Consider the following 25849-nt stretch of genomic DNA (forward strand, 5'->3'; position numbering starts at 1 on the left):
TATTCTTTGATGTAAACTACTGTAAAAGAGGGTATAGTACTGTTTTCATTTTTTTGATTTGGGCAGTAAAAGTGTCGTATAACCGTGATGATGCTGTGTCTAAAAATGCTAGTAAATCTGTGTGATATAGTATAGTACACACGAGAGATATTTACAGTAATTAAGTCATTTTTTTTTGCCCCCCAAAATCCCGCCCATGTGTGTGTGTGTGTGTGTATATATATATATATATATATATATATATATATATATATATATATATATATATATATATACACACACACACACACACTGGGGAAAAAAAAAAAAAAAACAAGTTTAACCAGCCTTTTAACTCAATGCAGAAAACTAGGAACTAAATTCTTAGGAAAACAAAAAAACAAAACAGATGTTGCTCAAATTCCAGAAATCACTTGTCTATATAAAAAAAAAACAAAAAAAAAAAACAAAAATAAAACCGCACATAACTATTAAATTAATACTTGGGGGGGGGGGGGGGGGGGGTGATGGAATTGTCTGGTCTCCTGCATATATCTTTTGTGGAACCACATATTGGTAAAACCAATAGTCAAATTAGCCAGTGAAAAAAAAATAAAAAATAAATTCTCCTGCACACACTTGTATCCACCAGATGTAAGAATCCAATAAAGTCTACACTTGTACAGAATGCAACTTAACTACTGTATTCACATATCTGTCACACTAACAATCACTTTGCAACTGTGGAAAACAGTTATATCACTTTAGGACTGTAGTATGATAGGCAAATAAAGGATTATTAGGATGCAAATTACTATTTGATTATGAATATGACTTAAATACATTACACGACTGCTAAAACATTCTGCCATGACTTTTGTTAACACTATTTAAGCCACTGGTTGGTCTCCATGCACATCGCAATAAGGCAACTGTTTGCAAACACATTATGTATTATGAACAATACTACTTGGGCTGTTCATTTAGGTTTAAACAAATAATATAAGCATGTCATTCATGAATAGGGTTGCTCCTTTTCAACACTTATTTTTCAGGGGGTCACAAAATACCATGATAAATCAATCTCCTTTTAACGTACTTATTTTTGAGCCAATCCTGGTTCTTCAAGAAACCTGTTAATTGTGTGAAAGGTTGCAAGGGTTTTGCTGCCTAATGCGATCTTTTTCCATTTATTCTTCATTTCTGACCAGCAGCTGAATAAGCTCAGCTGGTTAGAAACAACAAACCTAAAGTGGTGAACCCATCAAACACGGACTCTCAAAGGTTAGTTACTTATTACAGTACTTTGTGAGCCAGCCTCAATCTCCTACAATTGACCTAGTAAGAGGCAACAGTATCAGATGGTCTGGTAAACATGGACATTTGTATTTGCGCTTGTTAAAAATAAAATAAATATAGTTGCAATTGACAACCAAAACATGCTAAGCAACAACAATGAAGATGATACAACACTGTTACAGAAGTTAGGGTGTAATGGTGGGTAATAAAGCAGCATTTAGACACTGGCAAGGTACCATGGCACCATAGTGCAAGGCACGAGAGACCCAAGTGAGAAACTAATGAACAGTAGATATCTATTTTTTAATTAAAGAAAGAGGTGGATTTAAATACCAGTACCCTTTAACTCTATATTGATTCCAGTGGTGTGCCCCCTATATCACAGAATATAATAAAAATACAATGGAAAGAGGTCTGCGAATAAGCAGTTTTATTTATTTTACAACAATGGTATTAGAATCCACAACTCTTCAAAAAAAAAAAAACCAAAAAACCTTATAGTGTAGTGTTAAAACAAAAAAAAATACATATGCTACACCTGTGTTTTAGAGTGATTTGTGCAGATAACCGTTCTACCTATGTTTTAGGAGTGCTTTGTGTAGATAACTGTTCTATCACCCTAAATTGTGCATTCTATTCATAAACAGCAGAAAAAAGTCATCTAGTTTAATAATGAAGTCACTGCTGGTTCTCCTTTATTCTGATGTGGGGCACAGTGGTTTTGTTAGTATTTTAGGGGTAACATTTGTTGTTTTTTGTAGCACTAATGAACTATACTAATGGAAAGTTCTTTCCAATCAAAATGACTATATTAATATATCAGTATGTTATTAGCTCAATGTTTCTGGAAGTTTAGAGGTGATTCCTTAAATCTAAATATACTTTAGTCATATGTAAGAATTGTGAATAAAGCTGGCTTTCAGACAAAGGATTGAGAAGTGTATTTTTTCCCCCTATTTTTTAAGTTTTTAAATCATTGGTTAGTGGGTATCTCAATACTTAACAGCAAACGTGTTTGGGGGAGAATCTGAAAAAAGCTTGTGTAGAAATATTTAAGACTTTTATTTAGCAGTGTAGAGCAAGACCAAAAGCAATCCTTTCAAACCATGAGAAAAAGACCATTTCTGCACACCAGCATGTTTATATAAAAAGGCAAAAGGGGAAGCGCACAGTTTGTGTAACAATGACATGTGTTCTCAGAAGAGGCCAGAAAAGCCAAACTACAATACAATTCAAAACTTGCTGCAGCCTGAGGATTCAGTGCACAGCTAGCATGAAAAAATCTAGAATAAAAAGGACGAAACCAGTGGACAGTACTAGTACTGTATAAATAACACACACGATTATATATGGCAGCATAATTACTATCACACACGTGTACACAAACCCACACCTGTCTCATTACATGCTGGCATATAAGGGTTACCAATTGCAACCGCACATATTCACACAAGTACATGTGGCTACAAACACACGCTCATCCACACTGCGGTCGCTCCAGCTCACAGTATCTGAAGGCTCTATATAAGGTAGATTGCTATATTGATTTCAGCTACCACTTTTTTCTTTTTAATATACATTTTCATATATAAAAGCACATGCTTAAAGATCACGTCCATTGTAATCTTTAGAGCAACACTCAAAACTCGGAATGCTCACACGAAAACCAGGGAATGTTAGTGCACACACATAAAACTGAAGCTAATAATAATGAGAATATTAATAACAATAATATAGAAATTATTATAATCTTTGGAGTTCCAATCATACAGTTAGTATAAACAATCCCATAATTCATAATTGAAGACTATAATATAGAAGCTTAATATTTTGATTAAATCACACAGTGCAAAGAAAGGTCCAATTACACTTTTTTTGTGTAAAGGGAAGGCTGGAAGCCAAAATAAAAAGATAATGAGGGGAACATGAGGAGTAAGTTCAATGAGAAGTCTGTATATACATGTGAATAGGAACACCCAGACAAGAATTGTGCTATTTTATTGGTCATTCCGAATCACGATGCACTTCTGAAGCATCAGCTCTGCAGATTGGACAGGTACGGTTTGCCTAGGATGGAGGGAAAAAAAATAATTAGGGTGGCATATTTTTTAGACAGTCAAACCGTAATAGAGTTGTACTTGTTCCACCAAGAACCTTAAAGTTTTAGAATTGATTTCCGATGATGGGTTTTAAGACCATCATCATTAAATGCCATTTTAACCACTAGATGGTGCAAGTGACATCTGATTACACTGTGTAACAATTTTTTTTTTTCTTTTGGTTCCTGGGTAGTAAGTGTTATTTCCTAATTCAAATCGGGCCAAAAGTATAGAAAATGGCTATTATTCCCCACAAACTTTGCTTTTGTGACCAGGACAGTGATATTTTGAAATGTACCTATTTTCCAGAACATTCCAGATAGATTCAGTGCTGAGTAAACTTGGAGTAACTTCTAGAACTTTCCAGTAATATAAATAGTAGTATAAATACAGGGGCCTTAAGCCCACCAGTTCAGTTTAGTTCCAGCTGCCTAAGTGGATACATATCTGCATTTTTCTGAGATGGCATCAAGAGGCTGCAAGCATCCGGCATTTTGCTATGTCTGCGGCCAATTTATCAAGACAAAGTACTCGTGGAAGCATCTGCTAAGATGTGTGAGGCCTACAAGGCATATTTCGGCATGCCTGTCGGGGATCAAGACAAACCCTGGGCACCTCATTTCACCTGCGAGCACTGCAAAAAAACTCTGGAAGGTAAGATGGACAATTGTTGCTCGGAATTTTATGTTATAAAATTTGTTAAAATTTTTAAAATTGTAAAAGTTTTTAATTTTAAAATGTTTTACAATTTTCAATGTTATTGAAAAAATATATCATATATGAAAAATGTTGCGAGAATCTCTTACACATTAGTCATGGGTGAAATAAATGTATTTTTGTAGGATGTTACAGAGGGGAAAAGAGAGCCATGAAGTTTGCTATCCCAAGAATTTGGCGGGAACCCACTGACCACTCAAGCAACTGCTACTTCTGCATGGTGGACCCTTCCAAGCGGACCGAGTTCTCTGTGGGGAGGAACAACGTCAAGTGGGAGCCCCGGAAGGTGCTGATGCCACCAATGCACATCAAATTGGGCCTTATGAAACAATTTGTCAGAGCTCTAGATAAGGAGTCGGCAGCCTTCAAGTACCTTCAAGACTTCTTCCCTAAGCTGTCTGAGGCAAAGGTCAAAGCCGGTGTCTTCGTCGGACCACAGATAAAGAAGATCCTGGAGTGCAATGAATTCCCCAAGAAGCTCACTAGTAAGGAGAAAGCTGCTTGGAACAGCTTTGTCGCAGTGGTTCGGGGCTTCCTGGGCAGTCACAAGGCCGAAAACTATGTGGAGCTGGTTGAGACTCTGGTGAAGAACTACGGCACAATGGGCTGTAGGATGTCCCTCAAAGTCCATATCCTTGATGCTCATCTTGATAAATTCAAGGAGAACATGGGAGCGTACTCGGAGGAGCAAGGCGAGCGCTTTCACCAGGATATACTGGACTTTGAACGCCGCTACCAAGGACAGTATAACGAGAACATGATGGGAGACTACATTTGGGGGCTGATTCGTGAAAGTGATTTACGAAATCTTGAAAAACTACTCACTTCTAAATCTTTTGTAGTCATTTTTGTATTACTTTAGTATAAATACATGTTAATTTGGATTCATATGTTGTTTTTTTCTGACTTTATGTGAACGAAAAGACACAAATTCGCCCGTTTTCTCATTAGAAATAGGTAAATATCACTGTCCTGGTCACAAAAGCAAAGTTTGTGGGGAATAATAGCCATTTTCTATACTTTTGAGGCATAAGCAATTAGGAAATAACACTTACTACCCAGGAACAAAAATTGTGTTAAATAGTGTTATAAAATACAGTAAACTCTTGCTAACTCCAACCATTTGGGACGGTTCAGATTAGTAATTTGCACAGATTGGAATTGATACCATTATAAAAAAGTCTGGTCCTCTTTGTTTTTTAACCAATGTATGATACCTCTGTAAATTGTATGTATAAATTGGGGAACAGATACAAAAAATACAACCCATAGTCAGCGGTCCAGATAAACTGCATACCTGCCGTTTTTACACATTAAAAAAAATAAAAAATACACACCAAATTTTAATTTAATACATACAAATATGCAAGATTTTGCTGCCCAGCTTGTCTGCCTCGGCTCCCGCCTTCCCCTAAAACTTCAACTAAGAATTACATCTCCCAGAATACAATCTATTTGGTTACCAGGAAAGGGAGCATTGTTAAATTTATTGGTGCTCTACATGGCTGGGGTCGTAAGTGACATCACTTGGTGCTCATCGGTGCAGGGAATTTAACAGTTTGGTGAATCAACATAGCTAATAATAATAATAGAAAGGTTGCTGCTGCGGCATGCAAGGCTGTGGTTGACCTGTGAGAGCTGAAAGCGCATTGAGACGAAGGTTTAGTTATCTTAACCGACTAATTAGGAGCTAGCTTGTTGTTACATTAAAATGCAGAAAGCAACTAGCCTGCAATATTTATAAATATGAATATATTAATGGATATGTTATGGACCGATGCTGAAATCGGGCAGTTCGTGAAGTGCCCAGCTGCGGTGGGCAGATGCCAAATTAGCATCGATTTTTATGTCATTTTGGCATCTGCCCAAATCTGCATCTGTTCGTCAACTGCTCACAGCCACCCGGGCTGATGGTGAAGAAAGATTTTTAACAGATACAGTATACTACTAATAAAGAGAATTATCTCTGTTGCCTTTAAGCGCACCACCATCGAGCCACCCCTTGCCATGTTTATTTAAATAATTTCAATACTTTCTGACAACGCTAGTTTAGAGAAATTGTACTCAACAAAATATCAAATCACAAGGTTATTTTCATCGTGGGTTAGAAAGAGGTTACAGTAATTGGGGGGGAAAAACGAGTCCAGAATAAAATGCAATAATATTTTATTGTATTCTTATTGCAGTAATGCAATACAGATCTCAGTGCAAGAGTTCCGTTGAATGAGAGATCATTCAATATCAGCAAGAGAATAATCACAGTTTAAACATGTAAAAGCCACACAGTTAAATATAGTTACCTGAAACTTAGGAAGAACACAGTGCCAAACAACTCATTTATCACAGCAATATTAATCATATTTTGGGAATACAACCGGAATAGAGAGGAAGTGCTGTACGAATGAATAGAAGATTTTGCCAGTAAAGTTTGACCAGGACGCGGCTTTGTGGAAATTAAAGTTTAAAAGCATGATTTGGAAGATATGAACTCCTTTTTACATAACTGAGCTTCCATATCTTTGCCTATTTTATGATCTCTCATTCAAACAAAGCAACTCTGCACTAAGATTTGTGTGCATTACTGCAATAAGAATACAACAAAACATTGCTGCATTGTACGTCACCAGCTCAGTCAGCTACTCTGGATAAGTTAGCAAATGTGATATTGTTTATCAATATGTTTATTAGCGCTATTATATATTTATTAAAAATACATACCCATTTTCAAAAGATTTGGTGTCTCTGAATCTACAATTACATTGATAATAGTATCTCAGTACAACATTTTTGTTTTGCTGCAGTTCACCGATTCTCAACCCCTGGTGAATCCGCTGCTTCAGCGGTGACACACTGGTGAATTTAACAACAGTTCGTTGAGCAACTCCTGGTGAATTTAACAACGGTTTGGTGAATCCGCTTTACATCGGTGCATGCAGCGGTGAATTTAACAACGCACCCAAATTGTACACAAGAAAAGCCAACCCAACAAACATGATCCTATCTCTGGCTAGCCCTGTCTTTGCAGCCAATCACAGTAAGAATAAGAAAAAATCGAAGCTAGACAGGTTGAAGCGTAAACACCTCAATCCAACTGGAACCAGCGTCAGAGGCAACCACTAAAAAAAAGGTGCCTATAATATTAAACAAACTGTTTTATAACTTATTAATGCATTTCCTTATTGTATTTATCTGTATGGCTTTATATTGAAGTATTAACATGTTCACTGAGTGTGATGCTGTGCTGATAAAGAACCTTGTAGAACAGTGTACGCAAACTTTTATATGACGCCATCTTTTCTTAGCATACATTTTATTGCTCCGGATTTTCTTATATTTCATGTAGTAAATCGCTTATTTTAACCTAGACTTAACCACAAAAAGTCTAGACTTAGTTAAATACATAAGCGTACAAATTCAACATTTAAAATCAGTCTATAAATCTTTTTTTTACACTTAGCGAGTGAATATTTAGCTGACGTTAAATCTGGGTTTCTAACAAATTAACTTGGCGATTCAAAATTTACTTAACAGATAAATCTGAAAAACAATTAAAATAATTAAAATAAATAAATAAATAAATGTTGCCAGCTTCCTGTATATCTGAAGCTAACATGCAAGCCCACGCCCATTGATGTGTTTGATTTGGCCTTCCAGTACGAATTTTAAAGGGGAACTGTACTCAAAATAACGAGGCTCTCTAAATGCTCTGTATACATAACAAATGCATCTCGCTATGCCAAATTTGTTAAAAAGTCATGCATTTGGCCAAAATTGTTTTGTCAGCTTTCTGGGTCAGCTGGAAATGCAGGCTGCCACCATAGATGATGCTTTCTGGCGCCGCTGTTATGTCATATCGTTGAAAGAAACCCACACCAGTGAACGCCGGCGGAATGCAAAGCGTTCGGGTACAAAAATAACAAAAGGAAAAACAGTAACAAAAAGTATTTTTGTATGCCTAAGCCTTTAAACCAACAAAGAGCGGCCATACCAAAACAATGGCTTCATAACATAGGAACGGAACATACGCTCAATAGAATACTATGTGTGACTATAGAGCTATTTAGCTATATCTTGACTTTTTTTGTTAAATCTAGGAAAAAATACGCAGGAAAAAACACCTGTTAAAACAGTGTTTTTTTGTGTTTTGTTTATTTTACATTTGTCACTCCATACATAGAAGTATGGAGTTAAAATTAGTGGGCAAGTAAGTCCCAGACCCAAAACCGTATCTGGAGTGTTGCCCATAGTTTTGGTTGTTATATTTTAATATTTTATTGAGCTCTACATTGTTTCTCTAACAGCTATACTGTATCGCACAGATGTGTAACAAATGTTACAAGCATGAGGAATAGTGAGCAAACCCACAGTAGGAGACTCTGCTTGCCAAATTAAATGTTTGGTCTCTCTCCTTCCTGTCAGTCCCAGGCGTTTCAATTAGTTGCTAGGCAACCTTAATATAGCTGCATTCTCAGTCAGTCTAATAAATTATCTTAAAGGAGAACAGACTGACCAATACTGCTAAACCAGGGAGTGGTAATGTAATGTATTCATACGGTTGCATCCTTCAGTTACATATACATGCTAACCACTGTACAAAAGTGCCTGATCTGTTTTAAGAGTGAACACGTTTCCCTTTATAAATACCACATTACCTTAGTGTCATCTGTAATAGAAATGCATCACTTACCAAAACACAATCTGTTACACTCGCAACAGTGGTGCAAAGTACATTTATCTTTTATTAGAGTACAATTATTATTGTATAATAAGAAAAAAACACAGTAGCGGTGTAGCGCTGTTGCGTGTTTTATTAGGGGACTACCATACCTGCAGAATCTAGCTTAGTTCTACTCAAGTTGCAGAAAAGGCTTGCATTTCTTAACAGGATCCCTGCAACTTACCTTTAGCCATTTGTCAACACACTTGGCATGGAACTCATGGTTGCAGGGTAAGACTCGAAGTAGTTGTCTGGACTCAAAATCACACATACAAACTACACACCTAGAATAAAAAAGATCATTCAAAGCTTAGCTTTTTTTAAACAATTTGTTTAAGACAAAAAAAATCAAGAAAAACCCAATACATTTTATCTACAAATGCCTTTGGTTGTTAATGGCATCACATGATACATATTTGTTAATAGCCCACTGTGCTTCTCCACCAGAAAATAGTCTCAAGGGGGCAGTAGAAGCTCCTTTCTCTTTATATTAAAAAATAATTAAATAATTAAGCTCCTGACACTTCATAGTTCCCTGTGGTACTGTTATCAACAAAATAAGAACACAGTAGATGCAAAGAAAAATCATCAAAAGCAATCAAGTCAGATCAGGGTTTCCCCTGGGTTCTAAATTTTTGTAGTCACTAACTAATACTTTCTAAAAACATTAGTCACTCCAGATATTCAGTAGTCACTACTGGCGCACAGCTCAAGTCTTCAAGGGTGTTATGAATCCTGTTTTTTTATGTTATACCTTAAATCACTGTATTGACCAAAACAATTATTTAATTAAACCATTTTAATAATGCTCTACAGTTTAAATAAATTGGTAATTTACAGCTGTAAAGTTTTAGAACATTAAAACTCAAGAACCAGATTTTTTTGCCGAAAAGCTACATACAGACACAGAATGCATTATGATTTACTTATACCATGTATGTCTTTTTACAATAAAAGAAAAAAAAAAAAACATTGTTATAATATTATATACAACCCATGGAAACAGAGTTTTGCAATAAGGCTGAAACTTTGCTGCTTGTTTTCTTTTTCTTTTATCTGACGCATGTGAGCTTAGTTTGTTCTTTTTTTCTGCTGTTCCGAATCCAAGTCTTCATTTTCTACAACTTGTTGTTCTGTTTGTTCTATTTCACTCTTGCTGAAAAAACAAGTGGATTTTCTTCTGCGACATTTTACAGTATTGGCTAACAGTTTTGTTTTTTAATTCGCGCGCACAAGTTTACCGCAATCATGTATTTATATTGATGATAAAGTTATAGAAAAGAAGGCAAAGAAAAGTTCACTATCCACGCATCTCTACAGCTGACCTCAATACGAAAATATATTATTGGCATTTTTTAATTATTGGTGACTAAAACGTACAGTACTGATGCTAATTAGAAAATAATAATAAAATGCTTACCTAGTATCAGTGTAATGGATGTCCCTGCTTGTTACCACACAAATCACTGATGATGGCAGGGAAATTGGAGAGAGCTTCAGTCGCAAGACATTTTTGGCGTTTTAATCTTTGATGGTATTTCGTCTTGATCGCCCTTTGCTAGTAATGTACTAGTATGGAGCAAACAATCCACATTTTTTCACTGGATTGAAAGCTAAAAACTCTTACTACGCTCACACCAGACGTAACGGCATGCCAAACTAGACCGCATGGCAATACTGCGGTTTCTGACTGGCCATACATTCTGTATTTTGAAATGAACCAATAATACTTAAGTTACAATAAACTTTAATCGGGTCATTGAAACAAATAAATATCGACTTGCAGGCATGAACGCACACAGGAAATAAAATTAGTTAAAGAATAGGCTTTTAGTTTTTTAAATCCCAGACAGACAGCAGTAACCGCCCAACTGTTTATATTACATTTAAACAACAGGGCTTATTTAAAATGTACATATTTACTATGTAAATTAGTCGTGTGTGCACTGAACGCTCTGTCACAGCACATCAGTCTGGTGTTAGCGACTAAACGTTGATTGACATTTTTCATTCTTGGCCACCAAGTAAATATTTTGGACAGTTTTCAAAACAATTGTTGCTTTATTTTTACAACACATGTTGGTGTTGTTGATAATATGATAAACGCGTATATCTGCTTCAGGTTAAACGATAGGCGTGTTACACAGAACACTACAAATAAAATGTCAAATATACACTATGTATTAAGTTGGTTTTGTGGATTTGCTATATTTTTAACTTATTTTAATACTGCACATAATTATATAGTTTAGAAAATGCTACTTACTAAAACCATTCTGCACGTGAACTGTATTACATAATAATTTCCTTTATTCCGATTCCAGTGGTGTTTTCTCAATGCAAGATGTATTGTAGGCATATATACAGTGCCGTTTTATCATGCTCGATAGGCCTACTGGCGAAATGGTCAAGAGACAGTTGGTGCTTAACACATACGGAATCATTTTGGCCCTGAATTTTAGCATTTTTGGTCATAGAAAAGATACATTTCACATATTTTATAACTTTACCGTCGGCTTTTTTTTTTTTTAGTTAATGATGCGTTTTCGGTTCACAAATCTTCTGCACACAGTATTTTTAAGCACAACTATAATAACCTATATTTCAGCAGTCACTGCCGAAGATTATTACTTATTCTTCCAGAAGTAATGGTCGGGTGTAACAGGGATACGAGGTTATATTTGCGCCGGGCTATGTTGTTATTAACAAGCCTGATGTTGTCGTCCAAGCTTTACTATGAAATTGCCTGTAACCAGGGAGGGTGTGTGAGCGCATTCTACTGGACTGGAGAATAAAAACACGGGAGTTTAATTATGAAAACGCAAGTGTAAACAAACAAGTAAAAAAGATTAGCCTGTCGTCAGACATGTCATGGTAATACAAAACGCATTCATTTAATGCGTATCGGTATTGACTGCATCTGGTCTGGGAAGGGGGACACACGGGCGCGTTAAGAGAATTTCAGCGGGACATTTTTTATTTCAGCGGGGCATTGGCGCAATGGCGCAAACACTGCGGATGCAAAGGTTTGAGCAGAACTCTCTGTAATCGTGAAAGTGCAGCAGCAGAAGCTGTCAGGTTGCAAAGAATAATGTGAGGCTGAAAGCTACAGCAGCACCTAGTATAGCCTCATAAAGCGGTCTGGGTTACCATGGTAATTGACACGCAACATGAAACTGAGGCGCTGAATGGCTGACTGCATTTACGTCGCCTACCACGGGATGAGAATGTTGCAGAGTCAATGAATCGAGAGGCTGAGGCGCTGATGGTTTAGCGATCCCTTCTTTTGAAGAACGAGACGTTGTGTGTGACTTTAACAAAAGGGATTTTTTTTTATAGTACAAACAGAAACGATCGTCACTAGTGACGATTCCACATTTTTTTTTTGTCGTCACTTTCAAAAAACATTCGCAAATTACGAGAGTGACGAGCGACAGCGAAACCCCTGAGTCAGATAGTGAGATAATCAAAAGGGGTAGTATATAGATGAAGTGTCAACCTGTTTTGCTCTTAAACAGATTTAAAAACAGGCTCATGGCCGTAACTAGTTATGAGGACATCAAGGTGGTGTGTCCTCGTTGTTTTTTAGCATCTTAAATGCTGATGCTCATGTATAAATTCTGGTAAAGTAGAAAAGACTCCTTCATTTTCTCTGTTGGTTTGCCATGTAACATAGATTTGGAGGTTGGATAGTAAATACCAAGCAGTCATTTAAATACTGCCAGCTATAGCTTGAAACCTAAGTTTGACCTTGATAGAATGTCAGCTCTTGTTATGGCCCTGAACAGGCTGATTTAAGATTATATTCAAACTTTTAAAAACCAGCCTGATACAAGATTATATTTAAACTGTGTTTGGGGGGGGGGGGTACTTACAAGGTCTGTTCAGACTGGTGGTTGTTGGGGTTGAACCTGTAGGATGGAAGCTGTTCGATGTCTGCCTTTGTCAGGCCTCTGGGTTTGGCTTCTCCTAGTCGCTCTGCCAGGTTTAGCAGGGCCTGCAGAGACAGTAAACATGCTCCAAGTAATTTCATATCCTACGACAAGCAGCACAAAAACTCTCGATGTACAGCCATCTTTCATTTATTGCAGCTCTGAATATCTCATTGTGATTCTCTGAATATCTCAAAATATGATTTTGGATCTGATCACAATGCAGCACTATCAAAGGTTAAACGGCAGTAACTTCTGTCCATCCATGTCCAGAAATTCTGAAGTCCAACTCAACAGTCATTTTTGAGAGTTAATCAACTTCAACCATAATTCACTAGAAAAAATGTAAAAGAAAGGAATCTGCATTATGTGCGAAGCACTGCTCCTGTGACGTTTAGCACCTCTGTAACTGACATTGCCCTGAAGAATCCTATCCAAACATGCTCTTTCGCATGGTATGGAGTGATCGATAGTAAATTGAGTTCATTCTATGTATTATGCCGTTCTATAGAGAAAATAGCTTTATGACGGACTTAACGTCATCCGTAATGGAGACGCAAAGTTTCAAGTAGTAAGCCACTAGACAGGCATTGATTTTTGCCGTCAGAACAAAAATTTGGTAAGTTAAACGTATGTGAATTTACGGTATTTTGATAGTAAATACCAATGCTAATAAAATGTGTTAAATTACGATCAAGTCCCAAATCAATCGATAAAAATACAAAACATCTAAGTGTTGCCTATCACATGACACTGGCAATATTACTAACCTGTAAAGACTATTAAATTCTATTAAAATGGAACCCGTCACGGACATGAGCTGAATTCAGCGGAGAAAATGCTTTTATTTTTTTTTTTAAAACTGACTAGCTAAGCTACCATCAGATTCAAATCTTCCCACTTACCCATGTGTCGTTATTACAAGGTGACCAGACGGCTGTGTCACCTTTTCTTCCGAAGACACTATTTGGCATAACACTGAGACGGGCTGAGACAGTTCAGGTTTACAGACTCCAATTACCACCAATGCATTTAACAGATAGGTGTGTAGGTGCATTCAATTGATCCATGGTAAGCCATTTGTGTATCTCAATTACAATTGAGAAATGTATTAATAATAATGATAAACTTGTCAAGTACTGTATTTTGTGGTATGCATCGGGACATGTGCATATTATATTCTAAAAGCATGAAGTTTAATTACAGTGCTCTGTGTAATTAGACTGACAGTATTGGAGAAGTAGTTGGTGTTGCCCAAAAGCCCTTTCTGCTAAGTTTTTGTACAAGTTTGTATTTTCAAAACGTACAGTACATTGTGAGTGAGTGTTTTTGATAATATTGTCATGATGTAAATAGTTCTGTTTAGATAAACTTTTGTTTCTCAGCGCATTAGATCATTTGACGACACAGATTAAAGGGTACATAAGGACCTTTTATTTTATTGTGTTAAATGTTCCCATGTGTTGCTACAACTGTTTACGTAAGGTGTGTGTATTGTTTTATTATTATTATTTTTTTTAATTTTTACCACTTTTTAAACTTTTAAATTGCATTCCCTGCCTCAATATGGCTTCACATGTACCTGCATGCACCTCTCAGAACTACATTTCCCATCATCCTCCTGCTCACTGGTAAATCCATCTCAGTTACATATGTGAGCAGGAAGATGATGGGAAATGTAGTTCTGAGAGGTCCATGCGGGTACATATAAATCCATCTGATGCAGCGAATGCAATTTAAAAGTTTAAAAAAGTGGTCAAAATGTAAAAAAAAAATAATAATTAAAACAATATACACACCTTACGTAAACAGTTGTAGCAACACATGGGAACATGTAACACAATAAAATAAAAAGGTCCTTATGTACCCTTTAATGTTAAATTGCAATCCATAACGTGTACTACGCAGGTTAAAAAGCTAGATCTCTTCAGTCTGCTTAGCTTATTCTAACATTAGTATCTGCCTGTTGCAGGGCAGTGTAATGTATGGGGGTGTGTGGTGAATATGCCAGAACACACGTGGGAATGTGGCTGGGGCCATACTGGAATAATTGATGATTAATTAGGCTCCAGCCACAGGTGTATAAAAAGGGAAATCACGGTGTGTTAATGTTAGCGTTAATGTTGGTGATAGTGTTGATGATGTGTGTTGTGCTGTGCTTTGGTGTATTGAAGGGCGTATGTACAGTAGTGTTTTGTGTAAACCTTTTATTTTGGCCCTTGTGCCTCTTGTTTGTGTTGTGTCTCTCTCCCTGACGGAAACAAGCCTTGCCAGTGATGCTACCCTGTCACACTGCCCCACAACCTTACCATTTTAAAATGGTTGGATATTTCCCTAGGGTTGTGTTTTTCTTTAGAACAGTTAAGAATAAAAAAGCTAATTTGCAATATCAAAGGAACATTAATGCTTTTACCAAAACATTAACACTAGAACCGCCACGGTAGTCATTTTAACGGTTTTCACTTTTAAAATTTAAATTATTCTGTGTGTGTTAAAGATCCGCGGTTGTCTGTTCTTGACTTTTCCTAAATACATGTATTAAATACACTGACGGCGTTTGAAAATCAGAATCACAAAAAATAAAGTTATAAGCACTTCTACCTAGAACCGCCAAAAGTAGTCAATTTGACGACTGCTATCTCAGCCTCCGCTGGGTTTACAGCAGTTTGTATTTGAATAGACTATTGCTCTTGAAGTCTAGATATGTGTTATCCAAATATCTATTGTAATCCTATCAATTCCTTGGAGAACTGACATCTGGCTGTCTACGTGAGCATATATAGTCTGCTGTCTTATAATATTATTGTTACAAGAATTGTTCGAGAAATCTCGATATTTTGCATTTTGATTTGAGAGCAACTACAGATATATTTGCCTTGGCATCAGAAAATTGGAACGACTTCATTGAAAACAGCATTGTCTGTTTCAAGCTAAACATAAAACATTACATGGACAAGCAGCTGTTTCCGACAAAAGCACGGTGTCCCTGGACAAACAAACCTATCAAATTTGGGATCAGGTTTTGGCTGGCAGTGGACCCTACCCCAGCTGTGCAAAGATGAAACTCGCCCAGCTGGTCAGAGACTGGGTGACAATGTGTTAGCCTGATGTAACCGTGCTTGGAAAAGAGATCAATGTTACCAATAACATTTTTTTTTTTATTTCACTGTAATTAGCAAAACTGTTGAAGAACAAAAAAACCCAGCCTGGTTGGAACAGTAAACAAAGAGAGAAGACAGTTTCCACCATCTGCACAACACGTAGTACTCAGTGAAAGCAATCACCGGTATCCAGTTGCTGTATTTTACAATGTACTGGACATCAATTCCTTCGTCTTGTACAATGAATGCACCGGGGGAAATAACAGTAGGAGAGATCTCTTATGATGCTAGCCACGGAGCTTTGGCAGAAACATTTCGATCAGAAAACTGCTAAGCGGCAGGGAAATGCAGCTCAACCTGGATACAGTGCGCAGCCATCAAGTGGCGCACGCAACAGAAAACAATGCCAGGTAACTAAATGCAGTAAAAATAAAACGTCTGATATCTGTGCCCAGTGTGAAAGAGCAGTATGTGGTATTATTATTATTATTATTATTATTATTATTATTATTATTATTATTATTTATTTATTTATTTATTTATTCACAGACGCCCTTATCCAGGGCGACTTACAATTATTACAAGGTATCACATTATTTTTACATACAATTACATTATTTTTACACATTTATTTTTACATACAATTACCCATTTATACAGTTGGGTTTTTACTGGAGCAATCTAGGTAAAGTACCTTGCTCAAGGGTACAGCTGCAGTATCCTGCATCGGGGATTGAACCCACGACCCTCTGGTCAAGAGTCCAGAGCCCTAACCACTACTCCACACTGCTGGTAAATGCACACGTCAAGTTGATAAGCGTTACACCTGTGTGGATTGTGCTAACATGGGGGCTACTTCGAAGTATGTTTCCTTGAATGTCATTCCCCTTACTCAATGTGAACTGAGTTATTTTCTTTTTTATGTTATTTTTTATATAATAATTATAATTATATATATATATATATATATATATATATATATATATATATATATATATATATATAGTTATAATATACTATTTAATAATTATTTCGATTTTACAATTGTGTATGTAGGCCTACATATAACCAGTTTACAGCTGGTTACACAATATTTTCTTTTGAAATGTTTATTTTATTATAGTTTTTCATTTTTTGAAGTCGTGCTATGCAGTAGGCCAATGTGAAAAAAAGCCTTGTTATTTTTGTAAATAATGACTTTGTTTTCAATTTCGTATGTACATATAGCAGTTTACACCCGTTTACACAATATCTTCTTTTGAAATGTTTATTTTATTATAGTTTTGGAGTGGTTTACGTGTATTATATGCGCTAATTTTCAAAAATAAAGCCTTTTATGTTTTTTTAATATGATGTTTCTGCTAACGAAATGTTAGATATGATGTTCATAAATAAAACTTCTGAGTTGTATCGATAGTTTGTGTTTCACTTTCATATCGAAGCTGTTTAAAATGTACGCGTCAAAATGAGTACTGCTGGCGGTTCTAGGTAGTACCATAAACCTGGCGGTTCTAGTGTTAATTTTCAACCAGTACATTTAGTTTCATATTACAGTTTAAAATTATGACGTTACTGAAGTTATGAATCAGTCATTTCAAAATTCCATATACCGTGGGAAACCCAATAAAAAATCTGTATGGTCAGTACTTTTCAAAACAGAAACCAAGTTACACGAGCACACAGAGCGATTGCACAATACAAGCTGGATCAAAAACCTGTTGATTTTAAAAGTAAATCAAATAATCATTACCTGACTGATATAAGGGTGTCATGCTAGGCTTTGCCTAGCACCAGCACTGGTCTTACCTCATAGTTTTCTACCTCGCCATCATCCACGTCAAGTTCTAAACTAAAGGCTGGTCCCACACTGGGCTGCACTGGAAGCATTGAGCTGCAGTAGAGAAAGAGAGAAAACATAGTGAGGCTCGATGTGGAAGAACACTCGCACCTTAAAATCTAGTGTTGACCAGCGTTCCCTTTTAAAAATCTAGTGTTGACCAGCGTTCCCTTTTAAAATCTAGTATTGACCAGCGTTCCCTTTTAAAATCTAGTGTTCACCAGCGTTCCCTTTTAAAATCTAGTGTTCACCAGCGTTCCCTTGAAGCTTTTTAGATACTGAGAAACTTGCCGTTTTGACTGAGAAAGGGTAAATTATCAGTGAGAAACTTTCAGCCACGCATCAAATGTTTAATTTATTATTTTTGTCACATTATACAATTTTGAAACAATATTCCAACACAAGTATCTCAACAATGTTACAATTTGCTTTAAATTGAAACATATAAAAGACATTTATTTTGGCTCTACCTCCGATTCTGAATCATCCTCTGATTATAGAATTTTTATGAAGCATATATTTACCTTTATGAAGCCTGTCTGAGATCCTATCATAACTCCAGCCCCATCGATATCATAGATATAGACTGCATTAGATGGATAGAACTGCTTTATACTATTGTATAAAAATGTTATGTTTCACTCATTTCATATCTTTCTTCCAATATTTTAACCTTGGTTTGTTATTCAAAGCATGTACCACATAGATCCACTTAAAGACAAACAATGGTAAGCATAAAAGCATAAAGGAGGACTGTAAGTTAGCACTAAAATGTAATCTATTTTAATAGCATCAAAATCATTCAGTCGATTTTACAATGTACCATTTCTCCATAAGCTCCATAAAAAGTGTGTGTATCCAACATTGAAAAAACATTAAAAAAAACAACTAAATATTAAAATTAAACAAACACAGTCCACGAGATTCCATATTTAGTTTCATTCACTCGTATATTGTCCCTCTCTTTCACAGCTTCTCAGTTCAACTCACTTGAATAATTAAAAGTTGTTCTGTAATTGCACATGTCCTGTTGAACACACATAATATGGACACATGAAACATTGTAAGCACTTTCTAATAGACATCTTATTCGGCGTTCTTTTTATAAATATATATTTTTCTTTTCTAATGGTGTTAGTGTTACTTTGTGGCGTGAATGGAGACGTGAGGTGCCTTAAATCACACAGGCTACCCACTTTACTGAAATAATGTACAGTACTAAGACTAGGGACCTATGGAGTCTGTTATTTTGTTCTGATTTTCATTTAATTTTTTTCTGATTTCGGTTTTTACAGTTTTAAAAAATGTAATTAGGTTTATTTAAATGAACTTATGCACACCGCAGGCAAGGCGAACAACACAAAACCGTAAACCTACAGGCTTCTACTTTTTCCATTTGGTTTCCGTTCATGTTCATTGGATTAAGAGTATTGTTTTATCTAATTGTATTGAAAAATAGTATTCTTAACTTTAAAAACGGGTTGTATTTTTATTTATTTATTTACAGCAAACAGATAGGCAGGGAGCCGAGTGGTTAAAAAAAAAAAAAAGTTTCATAACTTTTTGTTTTGAAATTGATCAATTCTATATTTACTGCTATGCCCATGGTTTCACTACCATAAATCTTCTCTGTGCGAACATTGGGATCTTATTGTTCAAAAGTGACTGTACTGTAATTGCAGTCTGTGTGAGTAGTACTTTTTGGGTTTTAATACAGGCGTTTAAAGTCTACAACGTTGTCTAATTGTTTAAGGTTTCTATTTATTAAACGCACTCAAACGGTGAATTATCTTCACCGATTCAACCCTTCTCATTTTTTATCCCTTACAGAATACCCAGTCTCACTTATAACCCAGCTACAGAAACTGCCCGCCCCCCCACATTTTTGAAACCAGTTACGCACTGCCTGTACTGACCATTAGTTTCACATTTTCCCTTCAAATATGTAAATCTTAAGCTTAATGCTCTACTGCCAACTGCATTGTATTTTGTACAGCACTTAATTCTGCATTATTTTTTTGATTCTGTGATTCTGTCTGTGTCCTCGTTAACACAGAAGTCATGAAGTTTGGCCACCCCTGTATTATTACACAGTTCAGCTGGATTTATTATTATACCACACTAAGAAAAAGGCTGTGATATAGAACTATGATGATATAACTTAACCACATGATAACCCCACACAGGCTAACCATTATTATTTGTTTGAAGAGTCCGGTGTTTTTCGCAAATATGAAATAGCACGAAATAAAATTAAATGCAACGTATGAAACGAAATACAAATAGAAAATGAAAAATCATTATAAAGCAAACATAGAATGACTTTTTTAAATTGGGAGGTTTTACACAAAAAATACTTGGGAAATGGAAGCTCTGACTAGCACTTGCACAGATGTATAGTTTGGAGTGAGTCGTTTGGTACTTAAAATTGTGATGGAAGAGAAGAGACGTTTGTTTCTAAAATGCCTAAACCGTGCATAACAATTAAACAATGCTGCAAAGAACTGCTCCTGACTTCTCTTGGTCAACTGTTTAATTCACTGGAGAGAGCCACTCGGGCATCAGTGGATACAAATATGTGTAGGAATGTATTGTGAACGTGCCACTGCTGAAGTGGAAATAAATTATTTTGTGCTGTGGTACATGAAACTAAGCGACAGTGTGAAAGATGCAGTTAAGAATCATTTTGACGGCTCTGTAGATATTATTGACACGCTGTTTGTGCTCAGGTGCCAGAATGTCCGATTATCCAATACTGTGATTTCTTGTCATGTACCTTGTGGTTTCCATTGACTTAATTTGAATATCTGTGCTAGTTTGAAGCTCCTTATGAACACATGCGTAAAATATCCAAATATTCTTTCAGTAACCTTCTTTTTGAGTTAATACTGAATTGTACAACATTGTGAAATATGTCATGTTGTGTCTGTTGATTTAATATCCTTCATGCTGATTTGATTTCACTGTGCAGTAATAAAAATATAAGTATTTTCACATTTTTATTTTATCTTATTGTATTTTTATAGAGGACATGGGCAGCATTTACAGTAAATAGGCAGTTCATTAAAAATAGTGGGGGACTTCACGTATGTTACCATTACTGTCGCTAATGAGAAATTATGGTAACTAAATTATTTTTCTGTGCTAAGTCAGTTTATGTCAAAATAAAAAAAGATAATGTTTAATCAAATATATTTTTTTAAAGTTAAAACATGATGTATACTTTGTTTTTTATTTCTACACATCATCTATTTGTGTATAATTAATGTGTATCTGTCATAAAACTAAATAAAACAATTTAGTGGATATCATTGAGAATGCTCTTAATTATATGACGTTTACCTTGAAATGTTGGAGTCTCGATTGATGTTGATATTTATGATAATAACTTGCAAAAGTTAGTAAACTGAGTGTGAAGGCTGTTGCCAGTTATTGCGAAAAATAGGCACATTTTAGCCTTATGGGGAACACTGGTGTGGACATAGCCTTCTCTACGCTCAGATCCCTGGTTAACAATCAAATCTGCATTTACATGAATAAACACCCAGACAGTGCTACAGAACTCATCTGAAAGCTTTAGTTGGTAGAACTGAAAAGTTGAAAGGGACATACATGTTTAAAGATTTTACTTGCATGACAATACAAGGTTTAATCAATAATGAATGAATAAATAAGAGGTTCTAAAGATATAGCTAACGTTATGTACTGAAACTGGTAATATTCATCCACTGCACGGAATATGATCAACACCTCCTCCCCTGTGCCAGGGTCATTATGTATAGTTACTGTCACTTACAGGAAGTATGGCAGGAAGCTGGAGTGATAGGGTGGAGGGGGCAATGCCTGTTGGGATCGGTATCTGCGACCTGTGATTCTTCTAGGCATGAAGTGTGGATAAGGCTGCAAGGAACACAAACACAACAGACTGTCAGCGGACTACTCCCTTAGAATTATTTTTTCTATTTTAAATATTTTTCAATTTTAATGAAATCTAATTCATTTTGGTAATTCATTTTTTTTTTTTTTTAACAGTTTCCCCAACATTATTTCTGGAAACATTACCTGAGTGGTTAAGAGAAAATGAAAACTTTGCCAAAATGTAATTAAAAGGTATTGCAATATATTTGGTGCATGCAGCAAGTTGCTTTGAAAAGTATTACAATTGCTCACCTTAACAACACAGATCCTAATAAATAATGCATAGTACTTGTTAGATTTATAAATATTATGCAGTAATATCAATATTTCAGGAGATCCTGGTTTTTAATTTAAATATTTTATTTTAAGTTTAAATATGAAACAGATACAGCTCCACAGAGTTGTCAATTTAATTTTCATGTGTAATCGGTGTGGATCAAGCATATTAAACTATATATATAGGGCCTCATTCATGAAACGGTAGTAAATGATCACAATTACCGCATGGCAGGGAGAAGCCACACCGCTTGCAAAAATGAAGCAGCGGTCGCTCTGTTCACTAAGCTAATTACATGCACAAATAAAGCAAGCTAAATGATTCATTTGCAAGTTGTCACGCTGAATTATGCACAAGGTTTCCATACTTTATTATAGTATATAAGGACACTTAAATGAAAAGGTAAGTATGTTTCTCAGTTTGTCACAATGAGTGTAGGGGGGGGGGGGACAGTCAAAGCAGAGAAAGTAATTGTTAACGGAACATTTATGTGTAATTCTGCATCTCAGATAAATATTTTTTGTTCAACGTGATCTCCCTCTGATTTATTTTGTAATATTAATCAAAAGTTTGCAAAGCACTTGCTGAGTCAATTAAAAGTTCACTATTTACATTTCAATGTTTGGCGAAACGTCACTTTAATGTCAAAAAAGTGATGTCGTTTGATTGCTTGTATTTATGACTGCACCTCAGCTCTCACTCTGTACATTCATTTATTGGACCTTCACAGTTTCCACAATTTTATTTTGTATATTATAAAGCTATTTTAAGCATAGCCCACTTAAATGTCACACTTACATGGTGACTATATAAGTATATTAACAGCTGAAATTGTTGCATAGGACAAGAAGCCAACCAGTTCCATATCCACCTGCCTTGTAATCTTCATAGATCCCGGACTGTCTGATGATGTATGAGTCGTGTGCTGCGCCAGGGTAGCTGGCAACCACATCAAAAATCCTCAATTTCACATCACACACCATTTGTACATTAATGGAGTGGTGATGTTTCATATTACGAAAGATATGTTCTGTATCATGGGGTGGTGACAGTGCTACGTGGGTGCAATCAGTAGCCCCCAATACATTTGGAAAGCCAGACACTTTGTAAAAGGCCACTTTTATATCATGGAGAGCATCTGTATCTCTGGGCTAATAGATATAATTCCTGATGCATTTCAAAAGGGCATTCAGTACCTGCTGTAAACACCAGGAAAACGTGGGTTAGACCTGGCACTGCATGACTCCGATCTGTAAGTGGCTCTAGATCAGATTTGACCTCCTTATATAAGTAGGGGCCTGGAAAATTCACAGTATTTTTTTTTTTTTTTTTTATAAAGATAATGACAATCAAAAAAATAAAAATAAATAAATAAAACACCATAAAACTTTTTATTTACATTATATTCTACTGATGTAAGCTTCCTATGTGTTATAATTGATAGTTTATCAAGAACATCAGTCAAAAACCAAGGCTAAAACATTTTAACATGACCCTAGCTACAACGCTGTACTTTTTCCACAAGCTAGGTTGTCTGCCACTAGTTAGTGAATACAGCAGGTGTACGAAGCAGGCAGTAAAGGGGCTTACTGCCTGCAAAACACGGTACCGCTGTTTAGTGAATGAGGCCCAAAATATTTAGTTATACAAAGTATCATATCATTCATACTGTTGCTCTAACAGAAACAGATATGTGTAGTGTTTTATATTTTACAAAATATCACTGGGAGCTAAGCAATCAAAGCTAATCAAAACTGAAAACCTGAGTTACTTTATGTCAAGTAGTACGAACCGGGGCCTTTAACATCAATTACTTAATCAATATGTAATGCAAGACTGATCTATTAATGTATTAAGATAAAAATTAAATAAAACCATCAATATGAAACCAGCAAAGAAAATGTTTTAATTCCACTAGGTGGCACTATGTTTGGGTGAAGAAACATTTTCCCCTGTAAAATACATACTACTCCGAAGAGCTCCTGGTGGAGGGGATCATGTGAGAGGAACTGAAGGGGTGCTGAGGGAGGCAGGGTGGTGGGGTGCACTGAAGGCGGGTAGGTGAAACCCCCGCCCACAGTAAGGTGATCTCCCAGCAGCTCTACTTCATTCTCTATCCTCTGTAATGGCTGTGGAGTGAGAGGAGGAAAACAAATTGATTTGGAGTAAAAACCTTAGCAGACTACAGGACATGGTTATTCTTGACTCAGTTAATACTGCACTTCATATTTTAAACATAATGCTTAAGGGAAACTATACTAGATTAACTGCAACATGCAAAACAAAGTCTGTTAAAGGTGAATCGTCCTCACTGTCAACGACTGCTAAAAGGTGCACATTTACTGGCTGAATCTTATTTCCCGATGACTGATGGTGTCACGCTGCAATGCATGACGTCAACTGTTATGATTCATCTTGCAATGTATAGTACTTTGTTCTTGCTGATAATAGAACATCTCAGAAAACTGGATTTGAAAACAAACAGCAGTTGTTAGTCTTTATTAGAATCTTATCCACTTTGTATTTACTAATCACATGGGGGATGCTAATAGACATATACCTATGCTGATAGACATACTGAATTTTTTTAAATTTTTGTCAGCAATTACGCTTGCTACAGGTTTCAGGATAATTACAGAAGAAAGTAGCTTTAATAAGAAATCTCTATGAACAATGTCAACTATTCTACCTTCAATTTCCATCTACCACTACATTCAACTGCACCATGTAAATTTAGTTGTGTACAACAATAGGCAGGGAACTTAACATCTGCCATCTGCCCTGGTAGTAGGTCTGAGTGCTAACCTTTATACAGTGCAGCACACGTTCTATCAAGGGGTCTAGTTCAACAATATAAACTGTGAAGGACCTAAAACACTGCAGCTCTTTTACTCTATATAAATCCAGCCAGGGATTTTACACGGATTTATAGAACCACTTATTAACATTACAACAGGAAAGAATAGCACATTGCTGTTACTAACTCATGCTGCTTTCCTCAGTGCTGTTTTAATTCTTATACAGCCTTACATGGAAACACACATGCTTCCTCTTTTAGTTGTTTTTCAAGGGTAGAACAGATGCACCCTGGTTATACTGCCCTGAATCAACATGCATGCTTATGAACAAATTACACATTATACCACAATGCAAAAATCCTAGAGCATGCCTGTATTTGGGAACTTTGTTATGAAATGGCTGTGAACATTATGGAGGGGAGGGGGTGCTCTGCGGAGATACTGAACTCTAATGCAAATCTCTTTATATAAATATCGGAACAGAAAAAAAAACAAAAAAACTTACCGATCGTGACTGCTGAGCCTGGAAAGGTACAAACTGACCTGCAGGAGGCAAGTGTGGAGGGTGATGAGAGAGGTGGGGCGGGTGTATTAGAAAGGGATCACTTGAGATGAGGGGAGGGAATGCATAAGGGACTGGCAAGTGCTGGACTGAGCATGCCTGTAGCATCTGAAAGAGAGAGAAAAATAGGCAAGTTATTAAAGTAGTAGTAGCAATTTACACACTAAAATATTAAGATTCCTTGCAGAAAAGGAGAAAGACTGTCGTATAACAGTATAATTGTATTCATTTAATTTAACTAGATGCTCATTTTAAGTGGTATTGTTTGCTGGTGGGGTATATTAAGAAAACATTTACAAAAACTACAGGCTACCTGTAATACTAGTTTAGAAACCTTAATTTATATAGGATACATACTACTAAAAATGAAGTTGGTTCCAGGTGTCTATCGGATATGTAAAAATACCCATCTCAGAGAGTTATACTACATTGTTATTAACGTTAGCAGCATTAGAAATTAACAGTCAGGTAAATCAGTGTGTCTAAGGCCCTGTCCACACTATGCCTTTAAACCAGCAAATAAGTTAGCATTTGCCTTTTTGAGCCTTTCTACGCATGCGTGAATCTTAGAACTTAAAGACAAGGTTAAGCTGTCGCCATTTTCAGTCTTTGA

The 25849-nt window shown here is 36.1% G+C and overlaps 1 protein-coding gene across 4 annotated transcripts in view; it reads right to left on the minus strand.

Moving 5' to 3' along the window:
- Nucleotides 1-501: 501 nt before the first annotated feature.
- The window catches only part of LOC117421124 (E3 ubiquitin-protein ligase RNF38), a 182296-nt gene continuing 156948 nt past the window's right edge, over nt 502-25849 (minus strand). For all 4 annotated transcript variants that reach the window (XM_034035086.3, XM_034035087.3, XM_034035088.3 and 1 more), the window contains 7 exons: nt 25180-25344; nt 23844-24005; nt 21478-21581; nt 17651-17735; nt 12687-12808; nt 8996-9095; nt 502-3345 (listed from right to left, as the gene is read on the minus strand). In XM_034035086.3, coding sequence (XP_033890977.1) covers nt 3283-3345; nt 8996-9095; nt 12687-12808; nt 17651-17735; nt 21478-21581; nt 23844-24005; nt 25180-25344 — 801 coding nt within the window. In that variant the 3' untranslated portion in view covers nt 502-3282. The remainder of the gene's footprint in view (nt 3346-8995; nt 9096-12686; nt 12809-17650; nt 17736-21477; nt 21582-23843; nt 24006-25179; nt 25345-25849) is intronic.

The sequence above is a fragment of the Acipenser ruthenus genome, chromosome 1 (assembly GCF_902713425.1).
Source record: "Acipenser ruthenus chromosome 1, fAciRut3.2 maternal haplotype, whole genome shotgun sequence".
NCBI lineage: Eukaryota > Metazoa > Chordata > Actinopteri > Acipenseriformes > Acipenseridae > Acipenser > Acipenser ruthenus.